This window comes from Aptenodytes forsteri, unplaced genomic scaffold (assembly GCF_000699145.1).
Source record: "Aptenodytes forsteri isolate BGI_AS27 unplaced genomic scaffold, ASM69914v1 Scaffold284, whole genome shotgun sequence".
Taxonomy (NCBI): domain Eukaryota; kingdom Metazoa; phylum Chordata; class Aves; order Sphenisciformes; family Spheniscidae; genus Aptenodytes; species Aptenodytes forsteri.
The window spans coordinates 4,516,988-4,534,758 of NW_008794445.1; the positions used below are offsets into that span (position 1 = coordinate 4,516,988).

At 42.4% G+C, this 17,771-nt stretch overlaps 1 protein-coding gene across 1 annotated transcript in view; it reads left to right on the forward strand.

Moving 5' to 3' along the window:
• The window catches only part of PLBD1 (phospholipase B domain containing 1), a 40,115-nt gene that overhangs the window by 20,677 nt on the left and 1,667 nt on the right, over positions 1 to 17,771 (forward strand). Inside the window, exons 6-11 of the mRNA XM_009290138.1 lie at positions 3,221 to 3,385; positions 4,578 to 4,722; positions 11,581 to 11,781; positions 11,894 to 12,034; positions 16,141 to 16,326; positions 17,473 to 17,579. Of these exons, the coding sequence (XP_009288413.1) occupies positions 3,221 to 3,385; positions 4,578 to 4,722; positions 11,581 to 11,781; positions 11,894 to 12,034; positions 16,141 to 16,326; positions 17,473 to 17,579 (945 nt within the window). The remainder of the gene's footprint in view (positions 1 to 3,220; positions 3,386 to 4,577; positions 4,723 to 11,580; positions 11,782 to 11,893; positions 12,035 to 16,140; positions 16,327 to 17,472; positions 17,580 to 17,771) is intronic.

The window sequence follows — 17,771 nt, forward strand, 5'->3', positions numbered from 1 at the left end:
TTTTTTTTTTTTACTCCTATATGTGTGAAGCATATGTTTTGTAGTGTACTGTTCTAAAATTTTTAATTGCATGAAGTCTGGTTTCCTGCAGGGCTATTTCAGGTAGGTGCTTCCATTGAGACCTGCATGAAGGCAATGCATATTGTAAACTTCTGTATTTTGAATTTGATATTTACAGGTATCATTAAGAATGATGTCAAAATCTGAATACATTTTCATGTTAAAGTGTGACATTATTCCGTCTGGTTTAGCAACATTTTATATCCAGTAAACAAACCCAACCCTTTTGTCAAGACAATTTCTGAAGGAGGGGCACTCAAAGAACATTAAGCCTTTTCATCTGCCTAATGCTCTACCAACGCTGTGATTAATCTTGGGCTTGTCTACACAGGGAAATTACTCCTGAATAAGGAGGTCTCAGAGTTTTAAGTAGTACAATGATTCTAGGACAGCTCTCTATTTGTACTTCCTTATTTTGTATTGAGAATGCTCACGCATGGGAAAATTACTGGAAAACGATTGTTACAGAATAACATCTATTTTAATGTCCCAGGTAGACAAGCCTTTAAGGTTGGTTCTCTCCTATCTGCTCCCCTTTCTAAATTTATTTCTCCTTACAGCTGATGTAACTCAAACTCAATTTGATTTTTCTTTTTGCTATTCAGGACAGTACCCTAAAGGAGGAGCCACACATTCTAGCAAAAGGACTTTTTCTCTTGTTGTGGCTATACCACCTCCCCAGTTGTCAATTTAGCTCATTCATTCACTGTTCTTCAGGATGTAAACCATGCATGCAAGTTTTCCTGACACTGCTGTGTGAGATGAGAGAAGGTGATTACAAAAGATTGTAGTATGCCCTATATTATGCACTTGTTATGATGCACGCTTTTTTTTTTGTTTAATTCTTCCTGGTGGACACTGATTAACTCCTCCCAGAGAAGACTTCTCCATATATCCTGGAAAGCAGCTGTAGTAATTCCCGAACTGGGGCTCTCAGCCTTGTGCCAGATGCCTCAGGCCACTCCTGAAATGCCCAGATTTGGCCTGCACTGCAGATGCCCAAGTCTTCTGTTTGAATGCATTGTTTTACTGAGACTCCAGAGAAGCTCTGTGCACTGTGCTTATGTGATGTCACTGAGCATCAGACAATCTTAAACACAAAACCAGGTTTATCCAAGCAGAGCAATGAGTTCTTGGAAATAAACTGGAACAAAATTTGCTTGCCCCTCAAAAGGGGAATGAAAACAGAACCCTAGTGGGTACTTAACAACCTACTTCCTCTTTTACTTCTCTGATATTTTGGCTGGCTTTGGGAGCTGGCAGCCTAATCTCACCCAGTGGAGTCCTAGGAATTTACATAAACTTTGCTTCTTTGTTTGAGTGGGTCTTTCCTCCAGCTTTCTGGCCACCTTTCTGTGCGTATAGTTCTGATAGCTTCCTTGCTTGGCACCTTTGTTCTAGCTTGAATGGACTTCGTAGTAGTTACTGAATTTTTGACTTGAAATGACTGTAAGATAGCATGGAAATGTGAAACCTTTTTAAAATATACAGGCAATTCCAAGTGATGATGCAGCAGTATCGGTGTAGCTACCTGTAGATGTTGCAATGAAGGCAGGTTTTATGGAGGAGAATATGTACTCGCCAAATGGATGGCAAGTACAATTAAAATGCCTCAGGGTTGGCTGAGCGGTCTCACATGCAATCCTGTTTGCTCCCCGCCTGGTGGTACTGTACAGTAATGCCTGTGTAAATTAGACATTGGAAAACAGCTTCTCCTCATTGTGTGGAGGGCTTGCAGACCTTTAAGTGCAGCAGGATGGGGAAAAATTGTGCAGAAACAGCGCTAAGTCTCTCTATATGGATTCCAATGAGATAGCAGTTGTTGGGACTTGTTTGTAAATGATTCATACCACTGAGTTGCTTAAAACTATCCAGAGATACATCTCTTGATGTTTTTCAGCTGTGGCCTTTGCTGCTCCCTGTTTGGGTTCTTACAGCAAAAACATGATGAGCTAAAGCAATGTAACATATATGAAAGTTTGCTTTGGATTTCTTCCTCAAACTATAGCTGCTGTTAGGGCCTTCTGCAATGCATGATTTTAGTTGTGAGAATGGCTTATTTCTCTTGCTTGTCTTGGTAAGCATTGTGGGAAGTTTTAATTCCTTCCCCTGGGATATATGGACTGGAGTATACATTATTTTTGGTTTTCCTGTTGGTTATTCTCTCTGCCAAAACAGCAGATTGATAATACAGAATTCAGCCTTCTGAATAAAGAGTAAATGGATTTGGCGCTGTTTATTTTTTCCATGTCCTTGTCTCCCCTTTATTGGGGTTTGTAGAAAGGTCAGCTATATGGTTTAATAACAGTGATTTATATTGCAAGCAATGTGTTTTGTTGCTATATGATTATGTCCCATTCTAAAATTACTGTTCATAGCCCTACAGTGATGTGTGTTCTGACTTCTTTTCCTTAAGCCTTGCCTTAACTAAAGGCATGGTGCAAGCAAAAACAGGAAAGATTTAGAAAACGGTCTTTGAAGGTTGAGGTTAGACCACTGTTAAGCTCTTATTTTTGAAGAGACAATTAAGAGAAGGTTCTGAAGAGCATGTTGCACACCGAGCTGTGTAGTTAACCCTGGGTAACTCTAACCATAAGGGGTTTTCGCAAGCACGTAGCATAGCGGAGCACCTTTTGACTGACTTCCTCTCTTCAGTTAGTTCCATAATTGATTAGTATTGTTAACGTATCTTCCTGCCCTCATTTGTTTCTTCCTCCTCAGTCCTGAGCATGTCTTAAATTGCAGTCTTTATAAAAATCTGAAAACTCCCAAGAGTGTTTGTTAAAGTAAAGCTCTTCAAAGGCATCTAGATAAACAAAAAAAATTGAAATCTTACTATCCCAGTGTAACGGTAACAGCAGGCTGATTGGTATGCTGTTTGCAAAGACACACACAAGTTTCATAAGTTACTGCTAGTGTCTCCTTTTTTCCTCAGAAATGTTAGCATTGGTAATGCCACTACAAGGGCCAGACCCTTAAAGATACTTACGTGCCTAATTTGACACTGAGTTTGAGCATCTGGGCCTTGTGAGCAGGTATTTCATAGACCATGTAAGAGCTTCTTTTGAGAGCAAAAGAAAAATTCTAACAGCTGAGGCTGTCTTGATGCTTCTCTGTCTGAAAGTGCTTTTTGTGGTCTCTCTTTTCTCCCTTTCCTCAGCCACTGAGCATCTTTGATGTCCAATTTCTGAATGCAGTTGGAGACCTGTTGGACCTCATTCCTGCATTATTTGAGTATTCTGCACGGAGTGGACAATGCAACGTGGAGCCAGGAAGCCATGGGAAGTATCAGTGGGATATGGGTCACTGCTCTGCACTCATCAAGGTGAGCACCAAGAACTTAATTTCTAGTGACTGTGTTGACCTGCAGTGTCATGAGTCTGCATTTCTGGAGTCTTCACTGTTTATGTTGCATGTGCATAGACAAACTCCTGTCAACTGAGGTGCTTTTATGCAGTTGTCATTTGTGCCTCCATAGGATTATGGGTCCAGTTTTGCTCACTTGTGTTCAAGGGCAGGAAGAAAACCAAACCAAACCCACAGAGACTGACAGTGAAAAGCTACTAGAATTACTAGGGAATGGGGAACTACCATGGAGAGGAGACTGGAAGAGAGTAACTTGTTTCACTTAGCCAAGTGAAATCTGAAAGGGGGTATTGTGAATGTCTACAAACCCATTGGGCAAATAAGCAGGGAGGAAGGAAAGAGGATTACTTAAACTAAAGGACAGTGCTAGCACAAGAACAAATGGGTACAAGTGGCTGATGTTTTCTAAGTGTTAACAGCGATACTCTGGAACGGCTTTCCAATGGGAATAATGACAGAAAAAACGCTTTTAAGATAAGTGTCTGATACATCATGGTGGCAATTAAATTTTTCAGTTAAAATTATCAAGGATCTTATCAAGGATCTAGTCAGCATATGGAGACTCCGTGTATCCCAGAGCAACAGTATTCACCTTAAATTGAGAAGCATTCATTCAAGTATTTGCCTACAGCAAGAGGTTTCTGAGCTAACAACAAATATTAGAACCAGGGAAATACTTTGAGAAGATGTACTATCAATATATATTTACCTTTTCAAAATGAATTTACTTGCATTTGCTTCTGTACTTTAAAGTCACCTAGAGGCATTTTCACAGAAACAGCATGTTCTAAGTTAATGTTGGATATGTTTGCAGAGCGCTGATCTGAATGTGTAAATACAGGTATTCAAGAGGAAACCGGGGAAACAAAACATACCATGTGATGCAGGTGTCCCAAAAAACCCTAAGCTGTTTCATTTTGAAAAATAACAACTAATTATTTGAAAACAACACATGGGCAAGAATTATTTCCAGAGGTTTCAGAAATTCATTGTTAAGTACACAGTTAAAAGCACAAGAATCTGCTCCTTCTTGAACAATGCAATTAATCAAACTACTTAAAGCAAGTTGTTCTCCCAGTTTCTATTAAGTACAAAACATGCAGAATATAATAGGATCTGAAATTATTAATCTTTCTGCTTCTGTTTTCCAGGTTCTACCTGGTTATGAGAATATATATTTTGCCCATTCTAGCTGGTTTACATATGCGGCCACACTGAGAATATATAAGCACTGGAACTTCAATATAGTTGATCCAGACACTAGCACCAGCCGTGTCTCATTCAGCAGTTACCCAGGTAAAGTCAAGAAACAAAACAATGTAGATATCCAGGATGGCATGGACCATCTTACTGTCTTGCAGATGTCTTGTCTATAAAAAGGATGATACCTCAACAAGCACTGGCTTCAATCTACCTTAAAACTTTTAGCCACTGAGAGGACAAAATGTTGTCTTCAATTTTCTGGCTTGAACATGATGTTGTTGTCGTCGTCTTTTGTTGTTGATTAATCACCTTCAGTGCTCTGAATAGTACTAGTTAAATATTCTACCTCTGGCACAAACATGCTGCTTTGAATTCTGCTCATGTAGTCTGCAGTCATCTCAACTGTTGAATTTCTCACCTTGCCTATAGCATTCGCATGTTTGGTAATAAGAGTTTTGAATACTTCTGTTTACCACTGTGGCATGACTTGTGCTGTAATGGGATTATTAGAGAGTATCAAACACTAGCTGTTTGAAATCGTATCGACTTCTTTGATGTTGGGTTAGCAAACCTTCAGTTGTCTGTTTGCCCCCCCCCCCATCTCCCCATCTCCCCCTTCCAGCTTCTCTGTAAGCTGTTGCAGAGGGGAGTATTTTTTTTTTATGCTTATTTCATGTGTTAGTAATATAGCCAGCCAGAATATTTAAAATCTCCCTCGGGAAGATTAGGCAGCATATAATATTCTCAAGTTTCCTGGAATGTTAGAAATTGCCAGCAGTTAATGCTAGAGTAGCACCAAGAAATGTGAACATGAAAAACCAAAGCAAATCTAAGACTCCAAGAGTAAGCATTGCATAAGTTTTTAAAGGTGGAATTTCAAATTCAAAAATGCCCAAACAGTCAAGAATCTTCATAAACTTTTTAAAGTGAAGTATGTACCATAGGACACTGTCTGATTCTGATGAAATTTTGTTGGTTGATGATTTCAAAACGTGCTTTGTTGAATTACTGTGCTTGCCCTACTACAAAGGCGAGAGTCCTTCATGGCAGGGACTGGGAAACTGTTTTGAAAAGCAGTTGCATTCATTTTCTGTTGAAAGCAATTTTTTTTTTTTTCTGTGGGGTTCTGACCCTCAGGAATGCAGTATTTTCTGACAACTGAGATTTTTCCTTTGAGGAAGGAGTAGAGGTATTCTGGCAAATGCCTAAGTGTACAGCCTTTCAAGAGCTTGAGTTTATCTCCATTTCCTTTGGAGGAATTTCACTCACTTGTTGCAAGGAATTTTGCCAAGCTTGGCAAACCTGGTAGAAAGCCAAAGCTTCTGTCTGAGCTCTGTTCATCAGCTGAATGTGCAGAAGGTTATTCTGGATCTCCTATCTCTCAGCAAGAAATACTGTTGAGGATAGTACTATCCTTCAGGAGAATGTGGTTCTGTTTCGCAACTGTTGCATGCTGCATTGTGCTGCAGATTCAAACTGGGGATCAGGATCAGCCATGCAGAGCATTTATTATTTTATTTTTAGTGGGTGTCTATGGTGATGTCTCTGGGATCCTTTTGTGGATTCTTTGTATAAAAATGAAATAAAAGTCTTCTGTTTTGATGAGACTGATAAAGCTTGCTGTATGGGAGGATACCTGAAAATCAGCTACTACTATGCTGAAATGGTCAGGGTCTGTTCGCTAGTGTACAAAATCCCAGTGCACTTCCCTGAGACTGAGGTCTACAGAGAAGGCTCATGTAAAAGCTTGCTTATGCCGGGTAGACTGTGATACAGTGATGTGGTAAGGTATACTTCTACCAGCAAAACTGAGTTAGAACTGTTGCAAAACATAGTTCCTATGGCTACAGTGAAGTTTGAGAGACCTGTGGTATGCAAAGTGTACTCACTGGCTGCCTAATTACAGGATACTATCACAAGCACTAGACAAGCATGATCCATTGACTACAGCAAATTGCCTTAGCTATGGGTGTAGTTCACAAACTCGCAGTTTTCCAGGGGATGAGTAAGCTCTAAAGCACTGGCCTGGTAATGATCTAGAGACATCAAGCAGGAAGGAAGGAACTGCCAAATTCTTCTGCTCCATGTTGTGATGAGATGAAGCCTTATATTTTCAGGGCATCTGACAAAGGAATCTGCAGGTCCTGGCCACGGTTCAACTTGAGGACTGTAACTTCTCCCTGCATGCAGGTTCCCACTCTTATTCTCTGTCCTGATAGACACTAAGAACCAGTAAGAAAGGCCAAGCTGGTAAGCTCTCCTGAATAGTAACATGATCCTAATATACATAGAAGTATTGACTTTTGGAGGAAACAAAGAGCATTAAAAGACAGATGTCCTTCCAGGCCTTCAGTGACACCTGAGTAATTAAAAGATTTCTGTCATCCAGTAGATGAAGTAAAACTCTTCCTCTGTCCAAAGGCTGTGTCAGAAAAGCTTCAAGAAGTTGTTTGCCTTCTCAGAAAGAATGTGCCAACTCCCCAGTTTCTCCTGGGGTCACAAAGTAAAATTGTCCAGACTGTTTATTTACTGAGTTTCAAAAGACAGGCTACTACACTGCAAAAATTAGTATTTGTTGTGACTCAGAGGATCTAAGACTATTCACTAACCATGATGCATGTCAGCGTGTGCATTACGATACAGCTAGAGGGCCTCACGCTTCCTTGCTTCTGCTGTGACTGAGCAGGTAGGAGGACAGGCAGGAATTGCAGAGTCCATCCCGGCTTCCCCAGCAGTTCCCCAAATTCCTGCCAGCATGCTCAAATGTCTGCTGTTACAGCATGTCCTCTCTTTGCTGCTTTGTCCCTTTCAGAGCAACAGTGCTGCAGAGGCACAGTCAAGTGGAAATGAACGGTGGTAGTAATCTCTGCTTTTGCAGAATGATTTAGCCACTTGCTGCTCGTTTCCACACTAATCCTAATCCTCACTTGAAGTCTGCTCATAGTCTTAGCTTTTTCTTCTGTTGAAAGCATCTGTGCAGAGCTGCATGTAGAACAGCTCTGTGAACCCCTGGAAAGGAGGAATGTCTCTGAGCTGAATGCTTGGGCACCCCTAACTTCAGTGTCTTGTTCAAGCTCTGGACATAAGTACTTAATGTGGTTGGTGAATCTATGCACAGCAGAGGGAACTTAAATTGTACAGACACATTACAGTTGCTCACAAATGTTAACTGAAGCTATGCTCATTTGGGGGAGGTAAGAAATGCGATGACAGAGACTAGGTAGGTGCTGTGCTTTGCAGGACATATCTAGTAAAAGATCAGAGAGAAAGCCCCCCTCCCCTCCCACTATGCAGTCACTGCTCTACACTGCCCCAATGAGGCATTCAAACAAATAAGCCCAATTAACTGATGAAATTTGCAGTTTTCCTTGGACAGCAGCTCCCAAGATTTCTATTCGTTTGGATGGACCTCTTCTTGAACAGTTAGTTTTGAACCTCATTTAAGAAAGGGAATCTACCATTTGGACCCAAGCACTCTGATTTGGGTAGCGGCCTGCTTTCTCTGGGCTGAGCCACAGTCTTGTTAAGTATGTTACTCTGATTTTAGCTGTTTAAGCAAAACAGTTGAGAAGAACTTTACTGCTACCTTTGCTCCTCTAGTCTGCTGTCGGGATCTTGCTTGGTTGAGACAGGCTATGGCATGGGAACAAGATGGCACAAGTTGTCTTGATGGATGGTTATATGTGTGCTGCTAAGGCAGGAGAGAAGTAACATGTGTCCCTTGCTTTGAAGTAATCTGGTGTTAGTGCAGGATCAGAAAGTGCAGCATTATCCTTCCCCACAGCCTGAGCAAGAGCTAGGAGGAACAAGACATGGAAAGGGCGGTACCTCTTGTATTCAGGGGACCAGCTTGCTCATGCAGTATTGCCAAACCATTTCTTGCTTCCCCGCTCCCTCCATCATCTGTCTAAAAACCTGGAGGGAAGCAGAGGGAAAGTGTCTAATGCATTCTGGAGATGAGAGGCCAGAGCTATAGTGTGGGATGTGCTATTTCTTTAGTGCCTAGGAGAGGTCTGCAAGTGGAAGGCAGGCAGCTGGTGGGAGTTCAGTCTTGGCATGAGAAGCAGCTGCTGATGGCATTAAGAAAGCTAATCCAGAGAGGACATGTCTTTTCCCATTGCCAAGTGTGTTTATAGCCGAGAGCATTGAGCATCTCAGCTGGGAGCTACTCTCATCCCCGTGAGGTGATGGCTAGACCTCATGTCTCTGACTTCCAGTCTGTAATACTGACCCTTTCTGTACTTGAATGAGCACAATAACCTTTTAAAACACCAAAAAAGCTGATGCCATCTGGTTCAGAAAGCAGCAGCCTACCTCTTTAGGAACAATAGCTGCCAGGAATGTGTTACCCCCCACATACTCTTTGGTGTGCTGACTCTCTAGAGAACACTGTGGCTCAGATTTCAAAAAATATTTTGCTTTGCTTGGGTGATTAATATTGTCATGATGAATCAAACTCCAGACTCTGGAAACTTCATTCCAGTGGTGATTGGAAACTGAATCTAAATGGCTCAGACCCAGAAGATGCAATCAGAAGTGCTTTTGCTTGTTTCTTTGCAGGAAGAGTCAGGTTCATTGGAGGGAGGGGAAAATGGGAAAAAAAAAAAAGGGAGATGGGTTTACAGAAAAAATAGGTGAACCATACAGTGAAGTAACAGTTGGCATAAAAGGCATTTTCAATTACAACAGATCCCCATACATACTTAAAAAGACAAGAATGACACAAGAGGACATCAAATATCTGCTGATATCTCTAGGCTTCACCCAGGTTTTATTTTTGTGGATGTCTTTGCCCTGGGTAAACCTGTTGTATGTGTTTTAACTTTCCGTTGTTTCAGAGGTGCCTATGCCTTAAGTCAAAATGGTATATATTGTCTCGGAATAATTAGGCTAGTAATGGTGCATCGTGGAGGGCACGCTGTATTATAAAACATCACAGGATAAAACTTGGTACATACTAAGGCCCAGAAGGAAATCCCCTTGTTTTCAGCTTAGCTGACCTTTGCAATTGATTTGAATTAGAGTTCAAATTGATTTGAATTAGAGTTTAAATTTAAGTTAATTCAGCATCATTCCTTGTGTTGACACTTGCTGAGAGTTGAGGTTTTACCTTAGACCTTAACTCAAAAAGAAAAAAGAGGAAAAAACTATTTGGTTTATTTTGAAGTAGGGCACTTGGCATTGGCACCCACATGGGACTTGGTGTTCAATTCACATCACAATTGTTTAACAATTTCATTTCTTGTCTCTGTCTTCAGTTAATTCAGCATCATTCCTTGTGTTGACACTTGCTTTGAGTTGAGTTTTTCTGTTTTACCTTAGCTGTTGATTCAAAAAGAGGAAAAAACTATTTGGTTTATTTTGAAGTAGGGCACTTGGCATTGGCACCCACATGGGACTTGGTGTTCAATTCACATCACAATTGTTTAACAATTTCATTTCTTGTCTCTGTTTGGGCAAGCACTCGACTTGTTACACAACAGTTTATCACTGGAGTATCCCATGGCTTTGTATAAAATAGACTGGCAAAGCCAGGTTTAGAGTGTTTCGCTTGTCCTTACTTACTTGAGAGAGAACTCTGCTGTTGATGTACATAACTTATTGACACACTTTTTCTGTTCTCCAAGAATAAAATACTAGGAACCACATGGTGCCAGGGTGCTCTGCCTGTTCTATACTGACATATTTTTAGAGAACAGGTGACCACAGAGTGTATTTTCCTGGATCTGTTCTGATCTGAGAACTTGGGACTTTAAAGAAATCTTGCTGTAACAGAGCCCTTAAACATTACTTTTGCCTGAAGGAGGTCTGCCTTTTGATGAAAGCCCAGGAACAGGAGGCAGAGCTGAGTCATCTTTCTGGCTGTCATAGGTTGCTGACCTTAGTTTGTTTGCAAAGTGCATTAATAAAGCTCGCTGTAGAAGATTTCATAGTGGAACTCGACTATTAAGCTGTTGAGCAGCATTTTAGCATTTTGTACTCTTTGAAGAGTGATACCATTAAAAACTCATTAGCAAGAGACCAGGTTCTGGATGACTTCCCCATCAGGAGCTCAGTTAACAACCTTTCTTCCCCAACCTGGCAGCCCTGTTATCCGCTGGGGAATCTCAAAGTCAAGTTATTTCTGCTTTGGAAGTAGTCACCATGCTATCCATGGCATTATAGCTGACCTTTGCAGTTCTGTATACCACCTCCTGGCATGAGAACTGCAGTTGGACCTAGTACTTCTGTTGGTGTGTAACCTGGAAGGTAATCCTGCCCAGAGATCCATCGCTGTGTTGAGTTTGCAGGGCTGATAGGCATAAAAAACCCAATGACAACATGTCAGAAAGAGGAGTAGGTAAAACTTTCTCTCCTATGTAGGATGTGGTTTATGATTTAAGAGGTGCCCACTTCTTGGAGATGCTTTTAAGAATAGTTAGACTGAAAAAGATTAAACTAGAAGGAAGATTTTTTGCTTGGCTAGATTTAGTCCAGAAGGGATTAATTTAAAGGAATACCTGTTGTCCTGAAACTGGTTGATGAAAATCTCTTTGTGGAGTTTGTACTTTTGTTTTGGTTTTCTTTTGTTGTATTTTTTTTAAAGGAATACCTTTGTTAGAAACAAACACTCGCTAGGCATTTACAGTATGTAATCCTTAGCATAAGAATAAGACATAGCTTGACATATGAAGGAGAAACTTCTAAGCTTGGGATGCAAACATGAAGCAAACGCTCTAGACAAAGAATTAGGTTGTGTGTTGAAAGCATAACAAATGAGAAACTGTGCTGACAGGTGGGCTTAAAGCACTTGCAGAAGTCACTACCTCATCTTTAATATTTGTACAGTTTGATTTCAAACACACACACACATTGACTCATTCATATCCTCTTGGCTTGTCTCTCTGTTTTGTTCTATGAGTATTTCAAAGGTTCACAAAGGTAACAAATTTTGTATTATTGCTGTTTAAGGCTTTTTGGTGTCCCTGGATGACTTTTACATACTAGGCAGCGGCTTGGTAATGTTGCAGACTACGAACAGTGTATTCAACCAAACCCTCATTAAGCAAGTGGTGCCTGAATCCCTGTTAGCTTGGCAGAGGGTCCGCATTGCTAACATGATGGCAGACGGTGGCAAAACTTGGGCAGAAACCTTCTCGAAGTGCAACTCTGGTAAGTACGTGTTCATATGAATGTTGGGAAAAAGGGTGTGTTCCCTCTCTCCCTTGTACCCTTTTGCTTCTCCAGGCAGGACATGTAACTCTCTCTTTGCTGTCATACCTAGGGACCTACAACAATCAGTACATGGTGCTGGACCTGAAGAAGGTCAAGCTGCAGAAGAGCCTTGATGATGGTGCATTGTACATTGTTGAGCAGATCCCAACCCTTGTGGAGTATTCTGATCAAACAAATATTCTCCGGAAAGGTAATAGCTCCTATAGTAGTTACTGGCTTAGGAAAGCCATCTTTTTGTGCCAGCTGATGGAGAATCGTGCTTTGTGCATGGGAAGGGTTTACTGAACACTAGTGCTGAGTTTCAAGTTAGAAAGCTTTGTGTGAGCATCCCTCTGTTGCCAGGTCTATTACGTTATATTCATTTCTCCTGTATACTGTGGCAGAAATATGGTGAGCATCTGTGTTTCTTAGAAGCAGGGGAGGGAAAAATAGACTTTACCTTCTTTCTTTCTTTCTTTTTCTTGCTTTTTTTTCTGGTATTATTTTGCCTTGTCTTAGAGACCCATGAGGAAAAAGGTGAGGTCTATTTGAAGCAGTGCTAAATAACTGTGATGCTGTGGGCTACTTGAAATGTTTGGTGAGTGGGTCACCCTACAAGGAGATGAGCTTTTAAATAAGAGAGAAGTTCTACGTTAGATTCAGTTCCTGAACTTTTCTGGAGCTCTGTTATCTGATAAATATTTGTTGTTTAAAAGATTCCTTAATCCCCTAGCAAGACTAGCAACAACTTGATGGAAAACAAACAAGCAAAAATCTAGGTGAAGCAAAACACCCACTGTCAGGTTTCATTCACAAGTGTTTTCTAGACACTTAATGTCAGCATCCAAAAGCCTGAGCGCATTCCACAAATTTAAGTATGTGTCTGGTGCTTTGTGCTCCCTCCTCTAATCACATGCTGAGGAGGTAAATTGATGATTTGCTCTTCATCATCAAAATTACTGGAAATGCCTTTATGTTAGCAGCTGGGGTTGTTTCCCTTTGGAATTTTTCCTTGTGTCTGGCTCCTTGGGAAGTTCTGGCTTATTTTAGGCATTGCCACAATGTCAATATGGTTTCATGAGATGGTTCTAACCAATAATTTGGAAAAATCCCATGTCTCTCCCTTATGCTTCTCTGTCTCCTTTATCCGTTGAAGATATGAAAGTAGGCTGTTGCACCTTATCTTCCAGTGTTTGTGTGTAGTTCAGGTGGTGAAATGCTTCCCTGTGGTGCAGACAAACAAGCTAATAGAGACCCTCTAGCTCTGGCACTTGAAGCAATGCAACCACGTCATGGCAGGGCTGCGCTTGTACAGAGAGGCTGGGCTTAGAGGGTTCCCCGAGTTCCTTTTCAGCAGTGACTCAAGAGCTGCTGTGTGGGATTCTCTGTAGGACTGAGCCCAATCTCTGGGCTTGGGCACACAGTGTCCTCTTACTCCCTCCTAGGAGATCTTATGGCTACTCTGTTCTCGAAGGTGGCAGCATGTATTAAAGTTACATACTATTTTACATTTACAGTATGGCTTTTCCCAGGTGTCTAAATACACCTAAATTGGATAATGCAGCAGTCAGTCTCTGGGAGTTTAAACATTAGAAGGACAGCCCTCCGCACACGGGGTGGGGTAAGCACCGCATAAGTGCTGCCTTAGAGACCTCAGCTGCTGTAAGCCAGCACTGCTCCTGTAAGCAGCAGATTTGGACTCCTCCGTGCCACGCAGGACACCAGACAAGTCCTATTGAGGCCCCTGCCCTGCTCCCTGGTGCTTGGAGCGGCCCAGGTGAAGGAAGTTTGCCTTTCTCAGGAGCAGTGCTGGCTTAAAGTGTTTGTAGAATAGCTGACCCTGGCAAACTCCATAATAGCCTTGTAGGTGGTATCCAGAGGTTATGCATTTTTGACACTCTGGCCTGGTCAGAGTGAGTTTGTACCAGCATTGGCTTTTTAAGTCTCTTTCAAGCATAAACCTAGAAACAGCAGAGAATGAGAATTGAGTTCTCAGGTGAACAAAGGCAGGCATTGTTGTAGTAAGCCCTGTATCTGAGGAAAAAGGAAGCATTTTCTTACATGGGTTTGAAAATGGAAAGATTTTTTTTTTAAGGCTTCTGTCAGCTTGTTTCGTAGGCCAGTGCAGGTGAGTTCTAAAAACCAGGAATCTCTTATGTTGCCCTTTACAGGCAAAGATGTCAAGGTGCTTTCTGTGTGTCGACAATGAAAACTCAGGAATCCTTTAGAGGAGGTGGGGGAGCGCAATACTGTCTCCAGTATAGGGATAGGGCACAGGAGCGGGCTGCAGTTCATGTTTCCTGATGATGCGTGAATAACGCATCCATTTCAGCATCAAAAGCATCACATTAGATCAGAACCTGGGATTTAAGTCTCTTCCACCATATCTTATCATTGCTCTACCTCTAAATATTGCTGCCATCTCTTCCTCTAACGGGCAGAAGAGGAAGGCATTTTGTTTCAAAGATTTCTTGCTGCCTTCATGTTGTCCTCCTCACCCCCCTTTCAACCTTACACCATCTCTGACTTGTTTTTGTCACTGTTCACCCTGCAAGGCCTAACAGGCAGGTTTCACTGGCTTATAGCAGCCATTGGGTAAAGCCTGCCTTAAGTTGGGTGCTGCACTGCCTGCCTGGGATTTGCAGTCTTGCAGAGCCTGAGACACAGAAGAGCTCTTTCTGGAGGACAGTTTCAAATAGCTTCCTCTGTTTTAGCAATTTAAACAAAAAGCTTTTCCAGGTGGGAGAAGGTCATCTGTATGCACTTGTGCTATGTCTCACATGAACACCTTCTTGAATCACAACGAAACCCTACTGGTTTGGAAGCTGATGTATCCGTATCCTCCGGCCTGTGTCATTAGAGGCTGGCAAGTGTGCTCATTTCTGGAGGACGCCTGTATTGCAACACAACATGTACACAACCTGTTTCCTTTAGGTAGGCTCTAGGTCATGTAAGCAAATGCCAGCAGACAGGGTATTCCCGTCTCTGCCGCATGCTAGGCGGAACCTAAGCTGGTAAGGCCTCCGCTCGGGTAGCGTTCCAGTGCTTATGCTGTCTGCGTATCTGTCCTTCAGGAAGTTTGGTTTGTACCTGTGTGTATCACTCCCAGTGAGTCCCGGTTGATTTTCTTGAGCATTTTACAGCCAGACTCCTCACGTTGTGCTGGGCTGAAGTTAATACATGGAGCGCTGGATTTACCAGCATATATATAGTAAATCTCTAAGCCAAATCCTGGTGTGTGTGATTTGAGAAGCAGCATTCCCCACTGACAACAGGAATGCTGGTGCTTTGGAGAGAACCCGATAGTGTGCTGCTCTTGGAACTAGCTCACGTTATATACTCTCTGCCTAAACTCCTTAGTGCCTGCCTTGAAGAAGGAAAAAGAAAAAAAAAAAAAAAAAAAAAAAATTAAACGTTAAGGTACAGGTATCTATTTTCATTTCTTCCAGGACTTGCTGTACCCAGATCATGACCTGGATGGTCTCCTGGCTCTTTACAAGCTTTTCTGCTTTCTAGACTAGTCTTGTTTCAGGCAGTTGTATGTCGCCTACCTAAAACTCTCCCTGGAGTTCTGGCTGGCAACCCTGCTCTTTTAGAGTTAACAAAACTGTAGGATTCACTCTTGCTCTTGGAAAAGTTAGGGCAGGGCTCTGCTTTGCTGATCAATCACTTCTTAACTCTCAAAGACAGATACTGGCAAACGTGCAGCTATCGCCCATCTCTCCCTATCACTGTGAGCAACCACAGCTTTCCAACCACCACTGCACAAAGCGTGTGTGTGTGTTCTTTGCTGACCTGCCTCCTGTTCACCCCTACTAGCTCTGTGGTCCATGTGTGTGTCCATCCGTCCCTGACATCTCAGCACAGTCTATAACTCCGCCTTGGTGAGATGGGAAGTGGGGGGAAAAGGGAGTGACTTCAAGCCTCTTGCTGGGAAGTTTGGTGGATGTAAACGATCTTACACTCCTCTGAGGTTGAGCAGGGAAACCTCTGTAGGAGGGCTGTGGCTGCTTTGCTTGTTCACCTCAGACTCCTACAAGTCTGATCTCAGCTGTTTTGCAGGATGAGTCCTCAGGGTGGAAGTCTGGGGGTGGGTTGCCTGGGTACAGTCTACAGTGGTGTTATACTGGGAGTCAACCCTGGTCATGCCAGTGACTATTGCTTTATTTTCTTGTGTTCAAACCAGTTTTACGTGTTATTCCTCGACATGCTGTTTAGGCAATGTACCATGGAAAATGCTTTATTTTTCTTTCTTGGTATAAACAAGAGCGTTCAGCTTTTCCAAGTGATTAACAGATTGGGTTTTGTCTCTGGCAGGTTACTGGCCTTCATATAATATCCCTTTCCATAAAAAGATTTACAATCTCAGTGGGTATGCGTCGTATGTTGAGAAGTATGGCATGGATTTCTCTTACGAGCTTGCTCCAAGAGCAAAAATCTTCCGTCGGGACCAGGGCAAGGTGACCAACTTGGAAAGCATGAAGTACATCATGAGATACAACAGTAAGACGTGTTTATGTACTGTGGAACTGATCTTAATAAAGCAGCGTTACTTTTATTTCTTGGATTATAGTGGGAAACTGCAGCCTCACATACAGATCAGAGTTGTATTACCCTAGGTGCAGAATACACACAAAGCAAAAAGATAACACAAGCTCACTGTCGAGGTAGGAAACCAGGCTAAAATTACTCTAATAGAAACAAGACTAGTTTCCTTCTAGAACAAGGGCCCTTGGGCTTGTAGTTTGACCTTTCCAGAGGGCTTCTGACACTCTAAGAGACTCTGGACTGCTGTTACCCAATTCATCTACAGCTTGTCAATCTTGAAAGCCTCAATCCTAAGCAAGAGTTAGGTCAGATCAGGCCAGAGAATTTAGTGTAAAACTTAGGTCAGTTTGGCTGCTTCTTTTCCCTGTTCAGGCAGAATGATCTTTGGTAGGTAATGCTCTGATCTGTTTTTCCCTGACAGGGTTCTCCTTAACTGGATTAAAAACAGCTTAATTAACTTCTTGCTAAGTCCATCTCTACGTACAGATAGCTTTAGATGCTATGTTTTTATTCCCAATTATAGGGAGCACGCTGATTACCGGGCTTGGGGTTTGAGAGGCCTCTCCCAGGGTGGGGTATCGCTACTGTTTGGGCTGTGAGTAGCAGCATGCTCATAGTTTGAGGCTTGTCCGCCTTCCCCTCCTAGCTTGCAGCTACTACAATGGGTGTTCAAAGGCTTTGCTCTTTGCCACTTTAGTCCAGAACAGGAAAACAAAGGCTCTCACTGCTACATTTTTCCTTCTCTTCTCCCCCCTTCCCTTTCTCTTCTGCTTTTCTCTTCTGACAAAGTTCCTGCAAGCTTTCATCATGTGGAGTTGCAGATGTTTGTGGTTAGAGGTTGGCAGTGGTGGCCCTGGGATGCAGAAATAGCTGTATGGGCTTGGATTAGGAGCTTGTCTGCTTCATGTCCTATCTCAAGCACTGACTTCCAGCTGGTACCTGGGGAGGAGTGTGAGCGCGATGTGATAGACCTGCGTTTCTGCCAGTGCACCTACCCAGCTTTTAGTGGCTTGGGGACTTTGCATCAGTAGTAGAGGCTTTTTGTGAGGGCACTAATTTGTTTTCTTTTCTTCCTTCCTTCCCTCCCACATTTTTCCCCAGACTACCAGCGTGATCCTTATGCTGAACACAATCCTTGCAACACCATTTGCTGCCGGGAAGACCTGAATCCTTCTTTTCCAGTGCCTGCAGGCTGCTATGACTCCAAGGTAAATTACCTCAGTTTCAGTATCTGCTGAATGTTTGCTGCAGCCTGTTTGTGCTCCTATCATCAGACTTGCAGCATGTTTCCCTGCAGGCATGGCCAGGCCTGTCTGTTCCCTCTTTTCATGCTTTCCCAGTGCTTGGGCAGATCCTGAGAATGGTAATAATTCTGTGCAGAGCCCTATCTCCTGTCCCTG